Genomic DNA, 27,786 nt, shown 5'->3' with positions numbered 1-27,786 from the left:
CATAAATAGGAATAGGTCAGATTGTTCTAAGAACAATCAACAGAATTTAGTACCTTCATTGATATAGGGGCAACAAGAAAGAAACAAAAATGAGCCCTGGCCACTTTGGCTCAGCGGTTAGAGCATCAGCCTGCGGTCCAGAGAGACCCAGGTTCGGTTCCCGCTAAGGGCGCATGCCTCGGTTGCAGTTTGTCCCCGACCCTGGTTGGTCGCGTGGGTGGCAGCCACTCAATGTGTCCCTTTCACATCGATGTTTCTCTCTCTCTCTCCCCCTCCCTCCCACTCTGTCTGAACAATAAAATGGAAAAATATCCTCGGGTGAGGATAAAGAAAAAAAAAAAGAAAGAAACAAAAATAAGTCAGGACATAGTTGTAATAATAGTGATAGTAGCAATCAGAAGATTTTTTTTAAAGAGTGGTTAACATTTATTGTGCATGACTATTTGCCAGGTTTAGCTCTGAGCACCTTATATGTATTCAACATTTATTTGGAGGCACAGAGAGATTTAAGTAACTTATCCAAGGTCAGGCAGTGTTTGAGGTGTGGTCAAGATTTGAACATAGGCAATTTGGCTCTAGAGCATATGCTTTTTTTTTTTTATCCTCACCCAAGGATATTTTTTTCTGATTTTTAGATAGAGTGGGAGGAAGGATATGAGAAGCACATCTGTTGGTTGCCTCCTACACAGCACCAACTGAGGCTGGGGATCAAACCTGCAACCCAGGTACATGTCCTTGACTGGGAATTGAACAGCAACTCTTTGGTGCACAGGTCAATGTAGAGCTTGTGCTCTTAAACAACATGCTATCCTTTCTAATTTATAAAGTGGTGGAACCAACAAAGAACAAAGAAGATCTTGAGTCCATGGTCGGAGGAAAGATTAGTGAACTTCAATTTTTAATAAGTTTGAAGTTTTAATATAAACATTTAAGCAGCCAAATAGGAATGACTAGTAGGAAACTAGAAATATGACTGAATCTTTTTCTTTGCTCCAGTTTTACATATATTTATGTGTGTCCATAGGTGAATAAGACATGAGAGAAAATCCTTCTTTAGCCCTGGCTGGTTTTGCTCAGTGGTTAGATCATTGGCCTGCAGACCAAAGGGTCTCGGGTTCAATTCCCAGTCAAGGGGCACATACCTGGGTTGCAGGTTTGATCCCCGGCCCTGGTTGGGGTCATGTCGGAGGCTACCAACGATGTGTCTCTTATGTCAATGTTTCTCCCTCTCTTCCCTGACCTCTCTTCCACTCTATCTAAAAATCAATGGAAAAAGATCCTTGGGTGAGGATTAACAGCAATAACAAAATTCTTCTTTAAATGTCTTAGTAACTGTGATGATTTAATGGAATAATATGAATTAAGCTCTCTCTTTGGATATAGTGTTTACTTTTTCTTTTAATTATATATATTTTATGCATGGAGTAAAGAATAAATAAAATTATAATAAAGGCCCATGTACCCACTTCCCAGCAATTTTTAAAGAAATTAAACGTAGGTGTAATCAAGCTTCCCTGTATTTTTCCTCTGTCACCAAAAGAAACCACTATCCTGATTTTTATCATTCCAATGAGTTTATTATTGAATTTAACTATTATTTTATATACTTTGCCAGATATATATACATTGCAAACATATTCTCCTAGTCTATGGCCTGCCTTTTCATTTTCAGTGTTTTGTTTGTTTGTTTTTTGAGGAAGAGAAAATATTAATTTTGAGTTCAGTTTTTCAAAATGTTTTGTGGCCCTGGCCAGTTTGGCTCAGCGCTTAGAGCGTCGGCCTGCGGTCTGGAGAGACCCGGGTTTGGTTCCCACTAGGGGCGCGTACCTCAGTTGCAGTTTGTCCCCGGCCCTGGCTGGGTTGTGCGAGTGGCAGCCACTAGATGTGTCCCTTTCACATCGATGTTTTTTTTTCTCTCTCTCTTCCTCTCTCTCGCTCCTGCTCTATCTGAACAAAAAATGGAAAAATGTCCCAGGTAAGGATAAAAAAAAAAATGTTTTGTGCTTTTGGTGACCTAAGAAATCTTAGTTTACCCAAGGTTATGGAAGGCTTTCTTCTTTTCTGCCCAAACATTTTTAAGTTTTATTTTTTATGGTTAGGTCTGTGATCCATTTGAAATTAATTTTTGTGTGTGGTTTCAGGTAAGGATAAATTGATAAACAATCCTTCCAGTATCATTTGTTGAAAAAACTATTCTTTCACCATTGTATTACTTTTGCATCTTTGTCTAAAATCAGTTGAACATATATTTGTGAATCTTTCTGGACTTTCCATTCTGTCCCATTTATCTATAAGGTCAATACTATATTGATTTGATTACTACAGCTTCATATAGCAAGCCTGAAATTTGGTAAATGAGTCTTCCAGCTTTGTGTTTTGTTTAGGTGGTATGTGCCCTTAGCAGGAACCAAATGCAGGACTCTTTGGTCGGCAGGCAGATGTTCCAACCGCTGAGCCAAACCAGCCAGGGTGGTGGTGGTGTTTTTTTCAAAATTGTTAGCCTATACTAGGATATTTGTATTTCTGTGTGATTTTAGAATCGTACTGTTAATTCTTACAGAAAACCAAAAGCTTAAAGGATTTTTGCTATTGTTGTTAATCCTTACTTGAAGATATTTTTTCCATTGATTTTTAGAGAGAGTGGAAGGGAAGGAAAGGGGGTGGAGAGAGAGAAAAAACATCAATGTGAGAGAGACACGGTGATTGGTTGCCTCCCACACATGCCCTGACCAGGGCCCAGGATCAAACCTGCAACCCAGGTATGTGCCCTTGACATGCCTTGATACCCCTTCAGGGTGCGGGCCAACACTCTTAAGAGTCTAACCACGGAGCACCTCTGGCCAGGGCACCTAAGGGGATTTTATCAATCAACATGGAAGTTATCAATCAATTTTTGGACAATTGTTTAATTTCTCTTAGCAGTATTTTGTAGTTTTCAGTGTTATACATATTTATGGCTATCTTTATCCCTACATATATCATGTTTTTTATGTAATTGTAAATTACTTTTTAAATTCAGTTTATAATATTTTATTTCATGTAATTTGAAACTCGTATTGGATGCATACATATTTATCTTTTTTTAAAAAAAAAAAAATCCTCACGCAAGGATATTTTTCCATTTATCTTTAGATAGAGTGGGAGAGAAGAAGGGGCTGAGAGAGAGCGAGAGAGAGAGAGAGAGACATACATACATATACACGCAGGCAGACACATTGATTGTTTGCCTCCTGCACGACTCTGATCAGGGCTAGGGACCGAACCACAACCAAGGTACATACCCTTGACCAGAATCAAACCCGTGACTCTTTGGTCCACGGGCCAATGCTCTAACCACTGAGTCAAACTGGCCAGGGCATATTTATGATTTTTATATTTTTTGATGGATTGACTTTTTTCTTATTATGAGAGTGTCCCTTTTTAATCCCTGACAATATTTCTTACATTTTAAAATACTGCATGTTATCTTCACTGTTGGCTCATTGGGTATAAGTCATTGTTTGAAAATTATTTTTAATGTCTTCTGTACTGTTTATAAGATGTGCCTAACTTATCCCAGTTAAATTCCAAGTGTTATATACCACTTCACAATATATTTCTATTTACCTCTTCCCATCCTTTGTCCTGTTGTTGTCATACATTTTACTTCTACATGTGTTATAAACTCCAGTACACTGTTATTGTGCGTGCTTTAAATAGTTATAATTTAAAGAAATTTAAGAAAAAATTATATTTATCCATACATTTACCCTTCCCACAATGCTCTCTAGTGTAATTTTTCTACTCCTTATAGAACTTCCTTTAACATTTCTCATAATATAGGTCTGCCAGTGATAAGTTTTGAGCTTTTATTTTGTGTTGACAGGTTTTTTTTTTGGAGGGCGTGAAGGAGGTGGGGGTGGATTTTGGTTGTATTTTATTCCTATTAGCACTTTAACCATGGCGTGTTTTTTACCATACATAGTTTTTGAAGGGAAGTCTGCTGTTCTCTTATCTTGTTCCTCTATATGTAATGTGTTTTATTTCTCTGATTGCTTTTAAGAATTTATCTTTATTACTAGTTTTCAGCAGTTTAATTGTAATGTGCCTTTGGTGTGGGGTTGAATTTATATATGATCTTGCTTGGAGTTACAAAGGAGAGACTGTATTGAGACGATACCTTCTTTTAAAGGACACAGCTCAAGGAAACCTCATGGAGAGGAAGCCATTGCAATAAATACTTTATTACTCTTATCAGATGCCAGAGCTCCCTTAGCTGAACCCACGAGAAGCTAGTGGATGAGGTTGCTTATTGATAAAGATAAACTATACAGTGATGGGTAGAGTATAAATCTGAAAGCAACAAGATATTTGGTGTAGATATCTTCAAATTGATTACATCTAAACTTAACTGTGAAAATATCTTTTGTCCTAAAATTTGGTCTTACTGTAATGTTCCCCATCTTAGTGAGTGACACCATTTTTTGTGTATTGGATTATGGAAATTAGGAACTTGGGATTCATCCATGACACCTTCTTTTCCCTCACTTATAAATTGACTCCATCCACAGATCTTGACAACTTTATTTTCTAAGTCTCTCTTGAATCTGCCCACTTGCTTCTTTCTTCTCTGGCTCCATCCAGATCCTTCATCTCTCAGAATATTGTTATTTTCTCTTAATTTAAGTGGTTCTGCTTGCCTCATTTCAGTCTATTTCTCACATTAAAGGTAGAATGAGCCTGGCCGGTGTGGCTCACTGGATTGAGTGTTGTCCCATGGGCTGAGAGGTCCCGGTTCAATTCCCAGTCAGGGCACATGCCTAGGTTGCAGGCTTGATCCCCCAGTATGGAGTGTGCAGGAGGCAGCCAGTCGATGTGTTTCTCTCACATCAATGTTTCTATCTCTCTCTCCTTTCCTCTCTCTCTAAAAAAAAAATCAGTAAAAACATTTTTTAAAATTCCCCATGTAAAATGTATCAAGAATGGTGGGACTTTTCTTTTCAACTGTGTTTTCTAAATTTTCTAAAATAAGGATGCATTTATAATGGAAAATATAAGAAGTATTCAACTTGTAACGCATCATATAGCTAATGCGACAGGCAGAGTCTTTGAAATGTCTTTTGAGCCTATCCCAAGATTTCTTTTGAGTCCTCAGAAGGAAAATGTGACATTTAGGCAGCAACATGTGGTGTGTGAATCATGGGACTGCTAAACAAAGCCTCTCTTTGTACAATTTTCTTACCATCTCATGATACCTGAAATTCTATCAATCTATCAGTTCTGTCAATCTAATACCCTTCCAAGAGTTAGTCAGAGACTAGCAAAGACTATTGATAATGTAAAATTAAATCTAGAAAAGGACTTTGAAATCATCATAAGGAAAGGTCATATTGGAAAATGGGGAAAGTTGCAAAGATCATTTGATTACTGTGGTTGTGCTTTAGCCCAGAGTATAGGCTTTTTAAAAAAATTAAAACCTTTGCCCTGGCCAGTTTTGCTCAGTGGTTAGAGCATTGCCCTGCAGATTGAAGAGTTGTGAGTTAAATTCCTAGTGAAGGGCATGTACCTCTGTTGCAGGTTCAATCCCTGGCCCCTGTTGGGGTTGTGCAGGAGGCAACCAATTGATGTCTCTCTCACATCGATGTTTTTCTCTCTCTCTCTCCCTTCCTCCCTCCCACTCTATCTGAAAATCAACAGAAAAATATCCTCAGGTAAGGATTAAAAAACAAAAAAACCTTTGGTATAAGTTGTGAGAAGATAAAAATTTTATCCTAAGTAGATTAAAACAACTTTTATATCAGAAATTCAAGATGGCAGCAAGCTGAACAAATCTAATACATATTTTAATGGTAATGCTTTAGTTGTGTGATGGGCATTTGATCATTTTTAGCTGATCACCTGGGCAGATGCAAACCTAAAAGTAATTTTTTTTAATCCTTTAAGTGTAACAATTAGGTCTCTGATTTATGATCTGTTCCAGTTAAAGGAAAGGAATTCCCACTCTGTATTTTAATTTTATTTACAGTAGATAGTTTCCCCCATCCCCCCCCCCTTTTTTGTACAATATATGCTATAAAAATAATGTTGTTGTTTTAAATATCAGATTGCAAAAATCCAAATCCTGGCATTCCTTTGTTATTATCTTCATTTATTTGGACAGCATTAGAAACCAGTGCATAGGAGATGGCAGATGGTGTGTGTTGAACAAAAGAATAAATACTGAGTATGACTTAGTAGTCTTGCCACGTTCAGGTGAATGCTGATAGGAGAGCAGGCATTCTTGAGGCTGATTTTAATAGAGGCACTATTGAATTAGGAGACCGCAACACTACAAGTCAAAGTTCTGCGAAAGTGGAAGGAAGGGGCTGGTTAATTTATAGTTGCTGAAAACAGTCTTTAAGCTGCTTATGACAATGTTGCATTCTGTTTATAATGGTGACCTTGTGCCATTACAGAAAGATTAAGTTATATTTTATATACCTTGTTTAATAAGCAGGAAAGTATATAATACATTATAGATAGTTTTTTATTTTATTGATTTTTTTGTTTTGTTTTGTTTTGTTAATCCTTACCTGAGGATATCCTTCCATTGGTCTTCAGATAGAGTGGAGGGGAGGGAGGGACACAGAGAGAGAGAGAGAGAGAGATCAAAATCGATTGGTTGCCTCCCTCACAACCCCATTCAGGGCCAGGAATCAAACCTGCAACTGAGGTATGTGCTTTTGACCAAGAATCGAACCCACAACCCTGGGGTCCGCAGGCTGACACTCTTAACTGCTGAGCCAAACCAGCCAGGGCAAAGTGTGTTTTTTACATTCTTGTTTCATATTTTTGTATAAACTTATTGGTATTTTATTGATTTGGAAATCACTATTTAAAATAAAAATGTAGCCCTGGCCAGTTTGGCTCAGCGGTTAGAGCATCAGCCTGCGGTCCAGAGAGACCCGGGTTCAGTTTCCGCTAAGGGCACGTACCTCGGTTGCAGTTTGTCCCCGACCCTGATTGGTCGTGCGGGTGGCAACCACTCGATGTGTCCCTTTCTCTCTCTCTCTCTCTCTTCCTCTCCCTCCCTCCCACTCTATCTGAACAAAAAATGGAAAAATGTCCTTGGGTGAGGATAATAAATAAATAAATAAATGAAATAAAACTATGACTTATTGATTGACTTTCATATTTTTTATAACATTAAATAACAATGATTTAATGAAGTAAGCATTCATCATTTGTGGACCTCTTAGCATTTTTGAACACCTTCCCTACATTTGATAATTTCCCATATTACAAATACTGACTTCTCAGAGTAGAAGCCAGAAAAGTTATATTCTTATACCCACTTAGGTTAGAGGAATGTATCCAGTCATATACTTCACAGTTGAAATTGCACAGGAGCAATGTGAGGTGGCAGTCTTGGGCGGGGGAGTTTCTCTTCTGACATAGGTGGTGGTGGGAGCTTCTGATTGTTCTAGGTTACTACTAGTAGAGGTGCCAAGTAGTGGTGGCAGTCTAGTTTTTCCTAGAGAAGCTTACAAAGTGTGGTTGGGATTTATATCTTCATATCCTCTGTAAGTTTGGCTGTCTGATCCTTAACAGTTTAAGTAAGCTCCCTACTAACAGTTAAATAAATTCATTTTCTGCTTTAACTAACCAGATGAGATTCTTTCCTTGACAGCTAAGTAAGAAGCTTGTCTGAACATTTAATATGAATGGTTGGTTTTTCTAAAATACAGTATTATGTCTTATTCATTTTAGAAAATGTAAATAAATGTATTGCTTTTTTTTTTTCATGCTACTTGTTTGCATACATTTTATTGGTTCCTGAATTAATAGATTATTTTGGATTAAATTTTCTATGTATGTTTTGTAAACTCTTAAAGAATGGTATGCATGCTTTCACCATTTTGTATCTTCAAAGACTTCTGATGAAAGATGGTAGCTTTATTTCAACTCACCTTGAAGTCCGTGACTCAGAAATAATCCACCTGTAACTTTCAATTCTTTATTCTAGTAATTATTTCCACATTTTTAAATACAGTAATGCTTATATTGCTATTTCTTCATTTTTCAGTTTGGCATTATCCATTGACATTCATCTGTAGAAGATTAAGATTCAGTTCTCTTACAATTATATTTGGAACTTACATGCTCAATTTCTGTTCTTGATTTTGATCTCTGCTGCCTCGTCTATCTTACATATTATTGTTAATTAACAATTTAGCTCTGTCTCATTTTTACTTACATGATTAACAATTGATTTGTTCTGCAGTCTTTTTTACACCTTAGAACTTCTTTCTGGGATCATTTTTTTCTTCCTGAAGTATATACTATAGAAATTTGGGTAGTTTTTATTACTGTCTTCAAGTTCACTAATCTTTTTTCTGCCTTGTCTAATTCACCATTAGATTCCATTCACTATATTTTCATTTCATACATTGTAGTTTTCATATCTAAAAGTTTGATTTGGGTCTATTTTATATCTTCCATGTCTCTACTTAACTTTTTGACCATATGTATTACAGTTTTAATGACTACTTTAATGGTCTTATTTGCTAATCTAGCATTTGTTTCTTTTCTAGGTTAGTTTTCATTGATTGATTTTTCTCCTCATTATGGGGCATGAGTTTCTGCTTCATTGTATGCCTGGTAGTTTGGGTTTGGATGCCAAACATTATAAGTTTTATCTTGGTGTAGGTGCCAGGTATTTTTATATTCCTATAAATCTTGAGCTTTTTTCTGAAATGTAGTTGTTACTTGCAAACAGTTTGATTACTTTGGATCTTTAATGATTTATTACTTGGGTCCAGAGCAATGCTGTGCTCAGGCTAGGACTAATTAATTATTCCCTGCTACCAAGGCATGACTTTCCTGAGTATTTTACCCAGTGACCCATGCATTATGAGTTTTTCCAGTAAGACTTGTGGGAATATCATGGGTGCCCCCCCCACACCCACACACACATAGCCTTGGGTGGTGGTTTTTTTTATGTGTGGGGGGTTTTTTTTACATGCATGTACTTAATCTGAATATTCTAGAGGGACCGGTTGTACATCTTTGGTGTTCTTATTTTATGCCGTTCTCTACTCTTTGGTACCTAGCTGCATCGGTATCTCTGGGCTCTTGGCTCCCCGTGTTATGGCCTGGAAGCCTCAAGGCAATAAACTGCGGCAGTTGTTGGACTCACCTGTCTGTTTCTCTCAGAGATCACTATCAGGATTTGTTTGCTTAAAAAGCATTGTTTTATCTATTTTATCAGGGGTTTTTTTTTGGTTGGTTGGTTGAGATGGGAGTGTAAATCTGATTCCTTGTTAATTCTTAAGTGAAAACAGAAGACACTTTAGAAGTTTTTACTTTAGTTAGGATCAGTTCTGGGGGTTTTTTGTGTGTGTGATTGAAAATCTATGAGTGATAGTTTATCGTTTCTGGTTTACTTTGTTGCTATTGAAAAATTTCTCAACCTTTTTGTCATTTCTGCATATCTTAGATTTTTTCTCTCTAGCTACTTGTAAGATTGTTTTTGTCTTTGATATTTTATTGTGATGTGCCTAAGTGTGGCTTTATTAATTTCTTTTCTTGAGCTTCCTGAATGAAGATTTGTGCCCTCTATCAATTTGGGGTAATACTTATATATTATCTCTTCAAATATTGATATCATCATCCCCCTTTGATCCTTCTTAAGTATTCTTATTTTCTGGAGCTTCAGTTGCTTGCTTGTTGGATTTTAATTTGTCCTCCTTCTGTCTTTATATCTCTTCCTTATATTCTATTTCTTTGCCTCTTTAAACAAAATTCTTTGAAATTTCTTTGTCTCTACCTTCTTTTCCTGTGTACAATCAGCTATTTAACCTATATATTGAGTATTTTGTTTTTGTTTTTATTTCTAGAAATTACTTTTGTTTCTTTTTTAAATCTGCCCATGCCAAATTCAAATCCAAAAGTTAGTTCTTTGAAGTTTTCTGGTAATTTCTTATATTAAGTTTGTCTGTTTTATATTTTGTTTCTAATGGTTTAATTGACTGAAATTTTGGGGGTGAATTCTTATAGTGGAGGCTTTAAGACCCCAATTTTTCTTTTTAATCCTCACCCAAAGATATTTTTTCATTTTTATTTTTTCAGATAGAGTGGGCAGGAGAGAGAAAGAGAGAGAGAAACATTGATAAAAGAGAGACACATCAACTGGTTGCCTCCTGCACGACCCCGACCAGGGCCAGGCAACCGCAACCAAGGTATGTGCCCTTGACCAGAATTGAACCAGAGACTTTTTGGTCAGTGGGCTAACACTCTAACCTCTGAGCCAAACAGGCCAGGGCAAGACCCCAATTTTTCTATGTGGGGGAGATATTAAGTTATATTGTTTCTTTAATAAATACAGAATTAATCTTACTTTCTTTTTGTGTGTGTGTCAGTTTTGTTAATTTTGTTTCTCATAAAACTTCTGTATTTCATTTAAGTTGTCTCTTGACATAAAGTTGCTCATAATATCCTTATATCATTTATATCTATAGGACTTGCCCATTTTCATTTCTGTGTGTGTGTGTGTGTGTGTGTGTGTGTGTGTGTGTGTGTGTGTTTTCTTGATCAAAACTGCCCAGGAACTATTGTTTTTGTTAATGTTCTTAAACAACTTTTGGATTTGATTATTTTTCTATCACGTTTCTTTTCTAGCTTGTTGATTTCCACTCTTTATTTTCATCTAACATTGGGGTTTGGTTTGCTGGTCTCTTTCTATTTTTTCCTTTTAATAAGTACCTATATTGGGTTTTCAACTCTTCCTCTTAGCTAAATATACATTTTCAATCTATAAAGTTCCCTCAAAATACTGCTTTGGCTGCATCACACCACTTTTGATTATTTTTTTTTCTTCTGTGTTTCCATCTCTAATTAGAATGTTACAAAGTTTTTTATTTTAGTAGCTACCCTAGAAATTTTCACATTCATAATTAACTCTTTAAAGCCTAAAATTATTATTTATACCTTCTTTCTGATTAATATAATGATCTTGGAACACTTAATTCTAATCTTTTTTTTTTTTGCCTACCTTATCTGCTAGTTTTATAATGTATTTTAATTCTATCTTGTCTTTTTTTTAAAACTCACAAAACATTTTTACCATTATTTCATGTTATGTCTGTATAGATTAACCTATTACCACTTTTTTCTTCTTTTCCCATCTCTGAGCTTCAGTAAAGATCACTGTCCTTCCATCTGATGTATGTTCTTTACAATTTTTTTTAGGTGGTGGTCTGTTTATCACAAATGCTGAGTTTTTATTTGAAAATACCTTTTTTTTGTCTTCATTATTGAAATATATTTTTGTTCTCAATAAAAATTTACATTGATGGTTATTATTTAAGTTCATTAAAGATATTCTAGTATCTGCTGGTTTTTATTGCTTTTGAGGAGCTAACTATATATTATTTTATTTTACTATTTGTATATTTTTTAATCCTCACCCGAGGATATATTTTTATTGATTTTATTTTATTTTTTAGAGAGAGAAGAGAGGAAGAAGGAGAGAGAAACATCAATTGGTTGCTTCCCATATGTGCCTGACCGGAAATTGAACCTGCAGCCTTTTGGTTCATGGGACCATCCTCCAACCAACTGAGCCACCTTTAATTTTTCCATTTTTTATAGTTAGATGTTCTCTTTAGTTCCTATTCAAAACTGCTTTGTGGTTTTTAATAATCTCCTTCACTTTACCCATGTTTTTGATTTCTTTTTAATAAACATTTTATTTTCCGTGTTCTATACTTTCTATATCTAAAGGTTTGGGTGGGTTATATATATTTTTTCCTATCCTTCATAGTACCTTATTTCCTTTTATATTTTGTATCTTTATTAACTTGTTTCTTGTAACTGTATCAGTGGGTGTTTCTAAAGATCTAGAAATATGGTGTATTTCATTAAGAGATTTAATTTTTTTTCTGTTCAAGTAGCTGACAACAGTTTTGAAATGAGACCACATTCAACTCATTTCTTAGTGTGATGTTTTTCTGAGCACCCTGGAATTATGAATGTGGGTAAAAACTCCACATGCAAGTCAACATATAGTTATAAATTCTTAGGAGAGATTTTTTTTTTTTCCATTCCCCTCTTCCATTATGAAGATAATTTTCCTTGCAGTTCTCTAGTTGGGTACAGGGAAAGGGACTGATGCTTTTAGTACACCCTTCTACTGAAATCAGCTTTGTATTAGGAAAACTAGATTCTGCCAGTCCACCATCAGCCCCCATTCAGTAAAAAGTTAAAACTTCAAAATTATAAACACATTTGAAAACTTTTAAATTTTATTAAGAATATATAGCCTGGCCAGTGTGGCTCAGTGGTTAAGCATTGACCCATGCACCAAGAGGTCACCGGTTCAATTCCTGGTCAGGGCATATGCCCAGGCTGTGGGCCAAATCTCCAATGGGGGTCATGCAGGAGGTGGCCAATTGATGTTTTTTCTTATCAATGTTTCTATCTCTCTTTCTCCCTTCCTCTCTCTCTCAAATCAATAAAGAAAAAATATTTTAGCCCTGGCCAGTTTGGCTCAGCAGTTAAGAGTGTTGGCCTGCGGTACGGAGAGACCCAGGTTCGGTTCCCACTAAGGACATGTACCTCGACTGCAGTTTGTCCCCGGCCCTGGTTGGGTCGTGTGGGTGGCAACCCCTCGATGTGTTCCTTTCACGTCGATGTTTCTCTCTCTCTCTTCCCCCCCCTCCCACTCTCTGTGAACAAAATGTCCTCGGGTGAGGATAAAAAATATATATATATATATTTTTTAAAAAATAAATAAATAAAATAAAATTTAAAAAAATATGTAGCATTAGGGATTAAGAAGTACAAATTGGTTTGTTAGACTGAAGAACCTCAAAGGGAAACTGGGGGCAGGAAGAGATAAACCAGAGAACTTATATGCACATATGCATAACCAGTGGACACAGGCAATAGTGTGGGGAAGGCAGGAGCGGGTTGGGAGTGGGGCGGGATGGGATCAGTGGGGGAAACAGGAGGGACATCTGTAATACATTCAAGAATCAAGCTAAGCCCTGGTCGGTTTGGCTCAGCGGTTAGAATGTTGACCTGCAGTCCAGAGAGACCTGGGTTCGGTTCCCGCTAAGGGCATGTACCTTGGTTGCAGTTTGTCCCCAGCCCTGGTTGGGTTGTGTGGGTGGCAGCCACTCGATGTGTCCCTTTCACATCGATGTTTCTCTCTCTCTCTCTCTTCCTCTCTCTCTCCTACTCGATCTGAACCAAAATGGAAAAATGTCCTTGGATGAGGATAAAAAAAATAATAATAGTATAATAAAGATAAGTTTAAAATAAAATCCTAATTAAAAAAAAAAGAATATGTAGCATTGTTTGGGTGTTCAAATGTAATCATATACATAAATACCAAATCACAAATGACTCTTTTATTTTTATTTTTTTAGAAAGAGGAAGGAAGAGAGAGATAGAAACATTAATGTGAGAAACATCAATCGGCTGCCTCCTTCACAGACCCTACTGGGAATCGAGCCCGAAACCTGGTCATGTGCCCTAACCTGGAATTGAACTGGGAATTCTCAGTCCATGAGACAACACTGAATCCACTGAGCCACACCGGCCAGGCGACAGTTTAATTTTTTTAATAACTAGAATTAGTTGATCAAATAATTTGTTGTATCTGTAATAGGAAGGTAGTTATAATATGACCTCTCGGCCAAAAAATATAAAAGTAGGCTTGTTCAATAAAAGAGAACATTCTGATATTGCTAAAATAATGTTCTTACTCTGTATTTTAACAATTTACAGTATGATAGCACAGAAAAATAGCCAGTATCAGACATACCTCGATTTTCATTTAAAGCCCAAGAATTAATTACATTTCATTGTTTATGTCCATCATTTCTGGAGGAAGCATTCTCACTCTTGAAAAATCAAGAATAAGATACATTATTATATTTTCTCTCATTTGTTCTTATTCTAATTTCCCCCCAAAACTCTATATGCTTTAATTTCTTTTTTTTTTTTTTTTTTTTTTATCCTCACCCGAGGACATTTTTCTGTATTTTGTTCAGATAGAGTGGGAGGGAAGGAGAGAGAGAAACATCGATGTGAAAGGGACACATTGAGTGGTTGCCACCCACACGACCCAACCAGGGCCGGGGACAAACTGCAACCAAGGTACATGCCCTTAGCGGGAACCGAACCTGGGTTCCGCAGACCAACACTCTAACCGCTGAGCCAAACCAGTCAGAGCTAATTTCTTTTTTTATACAGCTTCATTAAACAAAATTCATACACAGTACAGTTCACCTATTTAAAGTGTAAAAATCAGTTATTCTTAGTATATTCACAGAGTTTTGCAGTCAATTTTAGAACATTTCATCACCCCAAAAAGAAAGATTGTTAATTGTTTTTTCCATTTTCCCTGACCAATTGTTGGAAACTACTAATCTACTTTCTGACTCTATAGATTTCTGGACATTTCAAATAAATTGAATAATGCAATACTTGGTCTTTGTGGATGAGTTCTTTCACTTAGTATCATGTTGTCAAGGTTAATCCCTGTTGTAGCATGTATCAACACTTCATTTGCTCTTTTGCCAAATACTAATTCCATGTATGGATATGCCACATTTTATTTATCCATTCAGGACTTGAGAGATTTTGGGGATGTTTCCACTCTGGCTATTGTCTATAATGCTACTATGACCATTTACATACAGATTTTTTTTTTTTTTTATCCTCACCCGAGGATATTTTTCCATTTTTTGTACAGATAGAATGGGAGGGAGAGAGAGGAAGGGAGAGAGAGTGAGAAACATCGACGTGAAGGGACACATTGAGTGGCTGCCACCCGCACGACCAACCAGGGCCGGGGACAAACTGCAACCGAAGTACATGCCCTTAGTGGGAACCGAACCCGGGTCTCTCCAGACCGCAGGCCGACGCTCTAACCGCTGAGCCAAACTGGCCAGGGCTACATACAGATTTTTGTGTGAACATAAATTTTTATTTCTTTTGGGCATAAACCTAAGAGTAGACTTGCTGGATCACATGATAATCGTTAACTTCTGAGGAACTGCTACACTGTTGCCCAAAGCAGCTGTACCCTTTACAGTGTATAAAGTTTCCAGTTTCTCCACCTTTTTACCAATACTAATCTCTCTTATTACAGTCAATTTAGTGGGTATGAATTGATATCTTGTTGTGGTTTTGATGTACATTTCTCTAGTGGATAACAATGTTGAGCATCTTTTCATGTGCTTATTCACATCTTTGGAGAAATATCCATTGTGATCCTTTGTGCATTTTTAATCCAGTTATTTGTCTTTATTATTGAGTTGTAAAGTGTTCCTTATGTTTTCTAGATACAAGTCTCTTATTAGACACATGATTTGCAAAAATTTTCTCCTGCAGGTTGTCTTTTCACAGTACTAAAACTTTTAGTTTTTATGATGTCCACTTTATTATTTTTCTTATATTAATAAGCTTATGCTTTTGGTATATCTAAAAACACATTGCCTAATATGAGATCAAAAAGATTTACGTCTATCTTTTCATCTAATGAAAATTTTTTTTTATCCTCACCCGAGGACATTTTTTTGCATTTATCTTCAGATAGAGCGAGAGAGAGAGAAATATTGATATGAGAGAGACACATCGACTGGCTGCCACCCACACAACCCCAACCGGGGCTGGGGACAAACTGTAACCGAGGTATATGCCCATAGCAGAAACTGAACCTGGGTCTCTCTGGTCCGCGGGCCAACGCTCTAACCACTGAGCCACACCGGCCAGGGCGAAAATTTTTTAATTAAGGTTTTTTAGCAGTGTCAGTAAAGAAAATTTTAAGGGGCAAAAAATACCCACAATCGACCTAGGAGTCATTTATTTTTGAAATGCTGTTGTGTCCTTGTCCAATGTATGCATATTTTTATCATTGCTATTGTTTTTTAAGTACTGTGTTTTGTTCTGATATTTTTGTGTTTATACATGATATTCATAATTTTAACCTTAAGGCTGTATAATATAGCCAGCTTATTTTTCAGTTGTGTAATACAACTTTTTTATAATTTTGTTTTTACTATATGATAAAATTCTAGTTAACACTGACAACACATAACTTTTTGCTTATAGTGAATTATTTTTTTAGTATAACTTTTAGGAATGGAATTTTGGGCTCAAAGGATGTAAACATCTTTATAGCTCCTATATGATGTCACATTACTTCTAGAAAGCACTAAACTGCCTTTGTTTAGAAAACATGCTTTACTTTTTTTGTTGTTTTTCATTTATTTTGAAGTTGATGCACATTATAAGAATTTTACTTGGAGTGGCAATATTGTCAGTGATAATCCTCTATCAATAAAACTCATGATAAATGTGTATTCTTCATCTGAAAAAATAATAATAGTGGTACATCTAATAGGACACTTTGTACTGATACTGAAAACTGTACCAGCCAATTGCCTTGTTGATTGAAGATAAATGTGATATACTTAAAATTTATTATTTTATGGCATCCTCTACTTTAAGCACTGATGGTATATTTTGTTAAATTTTCTTTAGGCTTCGGGAGCAGGAAAGAAAAGAAGCAGAAGAAGCTAGTCAAAAGGAAATAGAAGAATGGGAAAGAAGACTTCTAGCTCAAGCAGCTCCAACTTGTATGGAGACCATGTGGGAAATTCCAGCTATTGGGCATTTCCTTTGTTTAGCCCAGCAAATTCTAAATTTGCCAGAAATAGTCTTTTATGAATTGGAACGTTGTCTTCTTATGCCTCAGTGTAATGCTTTTTTGTCTAAAATAATGACTTCTCTATTAAGTCCTCCTCATCGCAGACCTACCTTACATCGAAGACCTACTTTGCCTTACAGGACCTGGGAGGCAGCACTGAGACAGAAAGTACAACAGTGGTACACTGCTGTAGGGCAGACTGAAAATCCCAATAACTGTGCTGAAAAACTTGGGTTGTGTCCTCAGTTTTTTAAAGTTCTTGGAGAAGTTAATCCATTGGAAGAAAAACCTTTTCATGAACTACCTTTCCACCAAAAAGTGTGGTTACTTAAGGGTCTTTGTGACTTTGTGTATGAAACGCAAAAAGAAGTTCAAGATGCTGTACTTGGACAGCCTATTCATGAGTGCAGGGAAGTTATCCTTGGTTATGATTATTTGGAGAATGCTTATGTACATTTTCCACAGTTTTGTGGTGCAGATGTACGGATTTACAAGCAGAGACCTTTTCAGGCCCCAGAATTTCCAGTTCCACCCATTAAAATACAAAGAGTACCTCGGATTAAACTGGAGAAATTGAAGTATGACTATTTTAGTACAAGTAATGGAGAACATAGGTGTAGTAGAGAAGGCTTGCCCTCTGCCTTCAAGAAAGAGCAAGAAATTAATTTTGATCCAACTTGCTGCCCTGCTAAAATGAACTTGGATAATCATGACATCTCTGTTGAAATGGGAGTGAAATCCAACTGTGAAATTAGAATTCGCAAGCCCTGTGAAATTAAGAAAACTGATTGTTGTAAAGAAAATTTAGAGAAACCAGGGAGTCCAGGGGAAGTTACTGGCTTTGGAGAACCTCTCAGTCCAGGTGAAATAAGGTTTATAGAAAATCACGAAAGATATGGTGAAGCTTCCAGAGTAAAGCCTGAACCCAGTCCATTCAAAGAAAATGCTCTGAAATCTTGCCAAATACATGTAAATGGAAGTCACAGTGATCACGCAGAAATTAGCTGCCACAAAGTTGTAAGGGATATTCTATTAGACCAGTCACTGCAGAGCCACAAGAAACTCAAGCTAACTAAAATGAGGGCAAAAAAGAAGAAAAAGAAAAAAAAGAAGTTAAAAGATGTTATGAATGAAAACTTACAGAGAAAGCGTGAAGGTCTTCATTCTCTTGCATTCAAGTCTTACAAACCTGAGATCCAGAATAAGTTATTGATCATCAAAAAGAAAGCAAAACGCAAGAAGCACAAATCTGGTAAGCTAACACAAATGGGTGAGAATTACATTTAAGCATACTTCAAGTTCTTTCAATTAGACATTAACAGAATGAAATGCACATGTGTCCATATGTGGTTGTGAGCATGCCCGTGTGTGCGTGTGTGTCAAGTTTTATCCCCAGAGCAGAAGAGGTTTTATTACTAACAAATAAAAAATACTGGTGCAATTCTCAACTGAAAGTCTTTGGACGTTATGTGTCCAGTTTCTCCATAAGTGATGCTGTCCATCACTGATGAGAAGTGTTTTTTTTTCCCCTGGGTAAGAGCAGTACACTCTAATGGAAAAACACTGATATCAGGAGATACCATTCCCAGAATTAAAATTCATAGCAACTAACTTCTTAAACAAAAACGGGTCAGATTGTCTTCTTGGGTCTCAGTTTTTTCCCACATCATATATTTTTCAGCACTCTGTTTTTAATTTGTATTTGCATATCCAGAAAGTGTTAATGAAATGTAAGGGAAGAGCTATATCAACTAGTAAGACATGACTCATTTTTATAAAAGGATTTGTAAATTTGTCTTACACTGAATTTAAATGATATATTTATCACATGCCTATTTAAACAAGAAAACAAAAAATCTATAAATATGGTATTCAGTGGGTGATTGCTCTGTTTTTTTAATTACTCGGGTGCTTTTGCTTTTCCTATTCTTTGCCTTTTAATCAGTTTAAATGTCTCATTGAGAGGATAGATGAGATAAAAGCAGATGATTAACTTCATTTATTAACCTAAATAAAAAATTGCCTGACTAGGAAAAACTTGAATTGTTTACTAAAATAAATTGTGCTTTATCATCATTATTTGTGGATTTCGGTTTTTATTCCCTGCCTCAGTAACAAAGATAATTAAGATTTGGCAGTAATTTGAAAATGAGTTGACAAATGAGGGCATAAATTTAGTTTAACTGTTATAATAGCCGTTATACCTTAGTTATCTAAATCATTAAATATAATTAAATGTATTTTAAAATGTATGTGTACTGTATCATTGATAAAGAAGTATTATAAAATTTGCTAGCAAAAACAGGTTTAATTTGTTGAACTGAAAATTGCATAGTGGTCCACATTGATCCAAGCAATAAAAAGCTACAATATTTTAAAGTAACTTTCAGAAATAAACCTTTTAAATTTTACAAGCAATTCATTAGTCTATATACATTTAGTTTGATTGATTTGGCTAGTTCTCTGAAATGTTAACCTCTGAAATATTAAATATTTTTAAATTTGAAAAACTTTCCAATTCTAAAGTATGTAATACTGTTTTATTAATACCCTTTATTTCCTAAAACCCTTTATTAAGTGTTTATTTATAACCTACTATTCATGTGTTCAAACTTAATTATGAATTAAAGTGGTTTATATAATTAACAATTATTGATATAGCAGAATAAAAATATTAATTGCTAAGGATTGGGTTAAAATGAATTTACATTGTAAGAAAATAAAGTGTTGCTACATTTTTGAAATAATAAATTCAGAATGTAGATCAGATAGAAAATTTATGAGAATTTCATGTCCAGTTCTAGACAAGTGAATGAAAAAAGTCAGAAGCAAATTCATCTAGCAGTTGTGTACTCTCTCTGCACCTTTTTTAGTTGAGAAAATGCTTACAGGCATGAAATAGAAGAAAATAATGTATTTGTCTATACACTTGCTCATTTTTATCTTCAGAGCAAATTTTAGGAAGTCATTCTTCAGTGACAAAAATACTTGGATCTGGTAAATACAGTTTCTTTGTCCATTGTTATCACTGGGTAAGCATAGGCCAATTCTCTTTCTTCATCAGATACTAAATTTCTTACTGTTATTACATTGTTACATAAAATGTTGTAACAACAACAAAACATTTGTTTTACATCATTTTGCCCTGGGTTTCTTTAGTAGATATGAGACATTGTGTGGCCTTTTATAGTCAGTTTTGAGCATACTTGTTGTTGAATCCAGTATTTCCTTTCTCTTTTTAAGAGTGAGCTCATGGTGATAGGTTTGGGAGCTGTTCCTCTTATAGACTCATATTGCACATTAGTACAAGTCTACAGTGCATTTTATGTTTTGGAATTCAGAAATCTTTAGATTTTAGAAGGATGTTAATGATGTATATAGTGTTTATGAAATAACATCTGCAGTGAAGCTTGGAGCAGCCTCTTTAATGAAATATATAATTTCTACAGAAAAAAAAATGTATGAATAGTCAGACTAAATGAGATGAAGACTATTAAGAACCTCATAACAATTCAGGTCAGATTTGCTACCATATAAATTAAGTTTTTAAACTAGTTTTCAGAATCTTTTGGACTTTAGAATTGTGGTTAATTGAGTATGTGCCTGTATATTAAGGACTCTGCAAAGTCTTGAAGAAAAGGAAACTTTAGTTTTTTTTAACTTAGTATTTTTTAAGTTTATTTGAACACAGAGTTTGTTTGTTTTTGTTATTTTCTAAATTATAGTATTGTATAGCATATGCTTTGGGATAAGCTGTGTCATCCATGACTGATTTATGAAACTTAATTTAGGGTGCACTAAATTCTACATGTAGTTGATCTGGTGATTCCTTTTATGTTGTAGTATTGGTTGCATCTCCAAATTTAGTAAGCCTTCTCGTTGTGATGGGAGATGATTTTTAGTAGAAAGCATAAAGGGAAATTGGTTAAAAATGATTTCATAATTTTAACACACCATGAGGCCATTTTGTAACTTTAAGCATTTTTATCTATTTTTCAAGATGGGAGTTTTCTTTCTGCTTTTTAAAAATTTTGAATTCATTTTTTAATTATTTAAGCCTATTCCCTACTTTTGGAAACATTACAGAAGAACATCAGAATTTTTCTTAATGGGTATACTTATAGCACCAGATACTTCCCCTTCATGATAATTATTTATAAGACCTGTTCACAACATTTACATTTATTTCTAGATTATTTTGGTTATTATCTCCCCTCTATTCTATAACAAGTTTTAGCCTTGATTCAAATTAAGTTTAATAATTTCCATAGCAGTAAATCTGAAAGGATAGTAAATTGTCAGTGAAAGTGCTTTTGAGAAGGCAAGCATTTCTTTACATAGATTAGGAAGATTAGGAAATATTTACACACAAGTTGCAAAAAAACTGGAGTTAAACTTTTTTTTAACTTGTTTTTAACCTGTATCTTGTCATCATAGTGTCAATTTTAGAGCTAAGTCGGTTTTCTGGAAAGGCAGAGTTTCCTGTAATAGGCAAAAGTTTACTTAATATAAACCTTTGGAAGACCATTGACTAGTAACTTTGAGACCGTTAGTTTGTGTTGTAATGCACTACATTTGTTAGAGTATTTATTGCAGAGAACAGTCAGCGGTACTTGGCACTGTAGGTTAAATTTGTGGCCAACCTTGGGATCATTGATCCTCTGTTTATAACCTTGATCTTGCTATAATTAACTAGTTATTGTATGAAAATTGAGCATTTTTTTTTGTTGTTGTTGTTTTTTTAAGGAAAAAAATGTTATCTCCCACACAAGTTCTGTTCAAGTAAATGTAAATACTGACTTTAGCAGGTAAAGACACGAAGTAAATTCTCTTTCTCCCGCAATGAGTTTGAACCTGTTTCCCTGCAGCCTGATGAAGTTGTGTGAAAGAATTACTGAACATTTTGGGTACAGCTTTTTTTTTTATTTTTATTTTTTATATGTTCTTATTGATGTTTTTAGAGAGAGAAGAAGGGAGAGAGAGAGAGAAACATCAATATGAGAGAGATACATCGATTGGCTGCCTCCTGCATGCCCCCTACTGGAGATAGAGCCCACAACCCGGGCATATGCCCTGACCAGGAATCAAACCAGAACCTCTCAGTCCATGGGACGATGCTCAGTCCACTGAGCTACACTAGCCGGACATGGGTACAGCTTTGAAAATGATGATGTCATACAAGTGACCAAAAAGCCCAGGCTTTGTACAAAGATTAACTGTTTGTTTATTTATGTTTAGATTCTCAATATTCTATAACTTTCTTGAAGACATAAGGATTATTTCTGGTTTTGCACAGTGACTGACTGACTCATTGTGTAGGAATCTGTTGAATAAATAAGTGCACCAAGTATGGTTTACCCAGATATAACTATGATTAACCACTTCTTAATATGTATCTTTCATATCCTTTTCAAGATATTTATAACTTTGAGTAGGATCATGCTATATATACACCATTTTACAGACTTTTTTTTTTCTCTCATGATAGTATACCATGAATATCTTTGTGCAATAAATGGACTTCTGCAGTATTGTTTTAAATTACTACATAGGATTATGTTATGTGTATTCTGTAGTTATTTAACCAGCCTTCTTCATGAACATTTTGGTTGTTTTCATAATATGCTATTATAGATTGTGTAGAGCAGGTAGAGTTAGCTGAAATTAATTAGGAATTTTAAAAATTAAAGGAGCCCGGCCATTGTGGCTCAGTGGTTGAGCTTTGACCCACGCACCAAGAGATGTCTGGTTCGATTCCCAGTCAGGGCACATGCCCAGGTTGCGGGCCGATCCCCAGTGGGGGCACGCAGGAGGCAGCCAGTCAGTGTTCTCTCTCATTGATGTTTTTGTCTCTCCCTCTTCATTCCTCTCTTTCTAAAAATAAAGAAAGAAAAAAAGATTAGACTATAAAATGTCAAGTAGAGGGTAAATCAATGTGTGCAAATAGTCCAGGAAGCTTTCTTTGGGGAAGAAGGGCTTTGAAAATAGTGGGGATTGGATAGATGAAAAATGGTTAATGATGTGAGCAAAAGCATGGCGGCATAATTAAGTCAGGTGTCACTGAAAAAGTTAACACAGAAAAACTTAAGGTATAGTTGAAAAGTTGAGGTTTTAGAAGTTGTTTGAATGATGATGGTGATATACTATTTTTGGGTGATATATTTCTAGGAAGGTAGTGCTATTTTAAATAATTGAATCAGGACAAGGAAAGCCCAGTACAAGGAAGTGAGCATGAAATAAGATCTGTCAAATGTGTAAAATGCAATGAGCTGGTTTATAGGGAATGACTGAGAAAGTAATGTAATCTACAGTATTTGTCTACATCCAGGCTCATATTTGTTAAAAAAAAAAAAAAAAAAAAAAGATTGTACAGTTCTGTGTTGATAGTACTGTAGAACTTAATTATGTGGAAATTAAGTTAAATTAATTAACTTTATTTAGAAAACTTCTAGAGGACCAACTCAAGATGCCATGGTAAAAGAGAGTAAAAGGATAAACTGTACTCCATATTTTATTGTATTGCCTTCTACTTTTTCACCCTATCCCAGCCCCACAAAAGTGAATACTTATCTCATGCTTAATGTGTGCCTGGCACTGTTTTAAGCCTCTATACATACTGTCTTATTGAACCTTCATAAAAACTCCATAAAGTAGATACTATTATTATTTCCCATTATATAGACTATAGATTAAAAAACCTAAAGCACAGAGAAATTTATTCATGTGTCCAAGGTAACACAGCTAGTAAGTGGCAGGATTAGGAGAAAGGAACTTGCAAGGTAATTAGGACATCATTAAATAGCTATATAAAGAAACTAACAGGGTTTAGATGAAGGGGTAGACAGTAACTTCAGAAAGGAAATTCTAAATCTAAATAAGGAATGATTACATGACTTTTCTATTACATTGACAGAAAATATATATATACTTTGAGAGAGATATTGCAATAAGGAGCAGAATTTGACAACTGACTCAGTATTCTAAATTAAAGGGGGAAAATGAAATATCTGTTCACCAGTTATTGAATTACATGATAAGGTTAAACAATTGCCAATATGATGAGAAATTTGCTCAAGACAATAGGAGGAAATCAACTGTTTTGTTAAGCCAAATTGCTTATTTAGAGACAGAACATTCCAGAAATTTCTATAGAATATAAATATTAATTTAAGACATGCACATTTAGTAAATAAAAGTCAAGTTTAGACTCTAGTTGTGGCTTCACATTCTAAGTACTTCCAAGATTTACTATTTAATAATACAAATGACCTTGTGTTTTTTACTTTTAACAGTGATTAGTATCTTATTATTCATTCACTTATGATTCCTAAAATGAAAACACTAACAGATTAGTGAATGTGTTGGGATAATTCTTAAACTTGGGAAGGCCAAATCTAGGAGGGCATTGGAGTGGAAGTTCCTGAATAGTCCAAGGGGTCAAGGAGTAAAGACAACCAGGGCAGCCAGGTGAAGGAGAGGGGTATAGATGAGTAATGAGAGACTGAAAAAAGAGAAGTTGGATTGGGGATGATAAGGGGTGTATCTCCATGTTCTAGAAGACTAGAGTTTGTGCCTGAATTTATCGTGTAAAATATATTTTTCTCTCTCAAGATGGGCTTTCTTTTCTAGACCTGTCCTAAGCATAGTTTTTTAAAAGCTTTATTCAGCTGCACTTGTAATATTAATTACCAGGCCACATTAAGGCTTTCTTATTCATTTTCCTGGTACAAGTTGAGACTCAACATTTTGCCCCTGTTTGTGTTTTAAGCTCAAGAATTAAGTTGAAATTCTGTTTATGTTTTAAACTGTTCCTGACTTCAGCATAATCCTAGATATGAGAATTACATTCTATTTTATGTGACCAGGTGACTTAGGGCAGTGGAAGCCCACTGGGAGGCAGTATGTAACTTGCCTTGTATATATCTTGCCATGAAACAAAAACAGATTACCAAGTAAAGGCTTTGTGGTTCTGTAGTATTCCATGCTCCATGTTGCAGGTAACTTTAATAAGAAAGAAGAGCTAATTTCTACTGAAGAATACTGGAAATTTTGTATTGAGATTGTATTTATAAGAATAGTGAATATGTGAATCTTCTGACCCTAGTAAAAAGGAATGATCTGAAATCAGTCAGAAGCTTATTACATCACTGTAGAAAGTTTGAGAAAATGCAGTATTTTACCAATAAAAAGGGCACAATACCCTGGCCAGTGTGGCTCTGTTTGTTGGGCATCGTCCTGTGTACCTAAAGGTTCCTGGTTCTATTCCCGGTCAGGGCACATGCCTTGGTTGAGGACTTGATCCTTCAAGGGGTGTGTAGGAAGCAGATGATCGATGTTCTGCTCTTACATGGATGTTTCTCTCTCTCCCCCCTTCTCCTTTCCTCTGTCTCTCAATAAAAATATTTTAAAAAAAACTGCACAGCTTTAGCCCTGACCAGGAAGCTCACTTGGTTAGAGCATTGCCCTGGTACACCAAGGTTGTGAGTTCAGTCCCTAGTCACAGCACAAGCAAGAACCAACCCATGAATGCATAAATAAATGAAACAACAAATTGATGTCTCTCTCTCCCTCACCCTCCCCCCTCTCAAAAATAAATAATATAACATGCTTTAAAAATAAGAGCACAGCTTTGAAGTGAGACATCTAGTATAAATACATGTTCCAGTGCATGTTAGCTACAAGTCCTCCATTGATTAATTTACCTGTTTATAGCCAGTCTTTATCTGTAAGGCAATGAGGTAATACCTACCTTGCTTTATTGTTCCAAAGATTAATTTGAATAGCAAAATATAGTACCTATAATGATGCTTGGCAGGTGGTAGGAATCAATAAATGGTAATTATGATTTTTGAGAGGTTAGAATTGCATAATGGGACTTGGACTTTGGTATTAGAATCCCTGGCTGTAGTGCTTGCTTACAGTGTAACACGTAAGTAAGAAGTATTTTTGATCTTTAGTTAGCCCACATTAAAATGGAGAATTGCCTACCTTGGAGGGTTATTTTGAGAATTAATGAGATAATTTCTATAAATCATCTTGTCTGATACATAGTAGGCTCTTAGTAAATGTTAGTTTTCTCACTACCACTTCTAGATCATGTGAAATTTTTTGGTGAATTATGTAAATTATTTAAAGTCATTGTGAATGTTTTCCTTGTTATAAAATGGTCTCCAGTGGACCCTCATAATAGTAAACCTGCCTCCCTTTTCCTATCCCCAAAATGGTGAAATTTTTGTTGAAAAGTAGGATTCTTTAAAGATCATTTCTCATTACTGGCTTTATGCTAAATGCTGTAACCACAAAATGAATAATGTGATTTGTCATCAATAATTCATAATCTGGTAAGGAAGAGAAATATAAATGAGTCATTATACTGTTTGATAAGTGTTATAATAATTGATATATGTACAAAGTAGAGTGGTAGAAAGAGGACATGAGCAAGAACTAAGATGAAGGCATAAGTTAATCAAGAATTTGAAGAAGGTTAAGATAAGAAATATTTTGTTTAGACTCCTAATCATAGCTTAGCTATAGTAGATAACAATTAACATTTATTGATCACTTACTGTGCCTACCAGTAGTCTAAGCTCTTTACATTTTTTAACTCATTTAATTCTCACAAAGTAGGTAGTACCATTATTTCTGTATTACAGATGAAGAGGACACACAAGGAAATAAAACAGTTTGTTAAAGGTCTTGCAGCTAGTGGATGGTTATAGCTGGTGTTCAGACCCAGATAGTTTAGTTCCAAAACTCAAGTTTAGAACCACTGTATAGTACTACCTCCAGTTACTACTTAATAACACTTAAGTATCCTGATGACATGATGAAAGGACATACCCAGTTCCTACCTCAGCTTTTTTGTTTTCAGTTATAGTTTACATGCAATATTACTCTATATTAGTTTCAGATGTATAGCATAGCAATTAGACATCATGTACTTTACAGATTGGTATTGGTTCCCCCAATATTTCAATTACCCACCTGGCCCATATATAGTTATTGTGATATTATTGACTATATTCCCTATGTTGTACTTTACATGTCTGTGAATATTCTGTAAATACTAATTTGAGCTTCTTAATTCCTTCACCTTTTTTGCCCAGTCTCCCAGCCCCCTTTCCTCTATCAACCATCAGTCTGTTCCCTTATCTATGAGTCTGTTTCTATTATGTTTATTTTTTCTTTAGATTCCACCTTTAAGTGAAATCAAATGGTATTTGTTTTTATCTGACTTATTTCACTTACCATGTCAGCTTCTTAATTCATTCAAATAGATTGGCTGCTAGAGTTAACTGAGAATTCAGTACCTGGGTTCAGTGCCTGTGTAGCAACAATGTGAAATTCATTTAGAATATCAAAAGTGACCTCTGTTATGCTGATAAATAAATACAAAATAAAGAGATTTTTTTTTTTTAAATCCTTACCTGAGGATACTTTTTTTTTTTTTTTTCATCGAATAGAGCTGGAGGGAGCGAGGGAGGAAGAGAGCAACATCGATGTGACAGAGACACATGCACTGGTTGCCACCTGCACAACCCCAACTGGGGCCCGGGACAAACCACAACTGAAGTACGTGCCCTTGACCAGAATCAAACTCAGGACTCTTGGTCCATGGGCAACGCTCTTACCACTGAGCCATACCCACCAGGGTAATAAAGAAATTTAAAAAACAAAAGCAAAAAAACAGCAAATTAAAGTAGTGCTAGAGTCGGGTGTGGGGAGAAGAGGAGATTAAGGAAGGATTTCATTTCTTTCAAATTAACTGTTTTCATAGCCTTCCCAGCTTTAGATCAGTAAAATCATTAAATCTTCTCTCATGAATTTTAATAAATAGTAATGATGGTATATAGAGGATAGACATCCTGGTGTTCAAAACTATGAGTCCCCTCTAGAGGTGCTTATTGCACTGTTTAGAAATCAGTTACTAATTACTAGCTGTATTATAGAGACACCAAGAATTTAATCACTTTTCCCTGAATATTGCTAGTTTAAACAGCCTATCCACTTATTATTGTAGGAGTTAGTTTTCGAATAGGTACCATGTAAACACAGAAGGAAATAATTTAATTAAAAGCAAATGTTAAGTGACAGCAAGTTGATAG

The 27,786-nt window shown here is 35.3% G+C and overlaps 1 protein-coding gene across 12 annotated transcripts in view; it reads left to right on the top strand.

Moving 5' to 3' along the window:
* The window catches only part of KIAA2026 (KIAA2026 ortholog), a 114,922-nt gene that overhangs the window by 40,902 nt on the left and 46,234 nt on the right, over positions 1-27,786 (top strand). For all 12 annotated transcript variants that reach the window (XM_036260593.1, XM_036260592.1, XM_036260602.1 and 9 more), the window contains one exon: positions 16,516-17,933. In XM_036260593.1, coding sequence (XP_036116486.1) covers positions 16,516-17,933 — 1,418 coding nt within the window. The remainder of the gene's footprint in view (positions 1-16,515; positions 17,934-27,786) is intronic.

This window comes from Molossus molossus, unplaced genomic scaffold (assembly GCF_014108415.1).
Source record: "Molossus molossus isolate mMolMol1 unplaced genomic scaffold, mMolMol1.p scaffold_m16_p_14, whole genome shotgun sequence".
Classification (NCBI taxonomy): Eukaryota; Metazoa; Chordata; class Mammalia; order Chiroptera; family Molossidae; genus Molossus; species Molossus molossus.
Note: the sequence above shows the minus strand (reverse complement) of the source record. Positions and strands in the feature narration are given on the sequence as shown.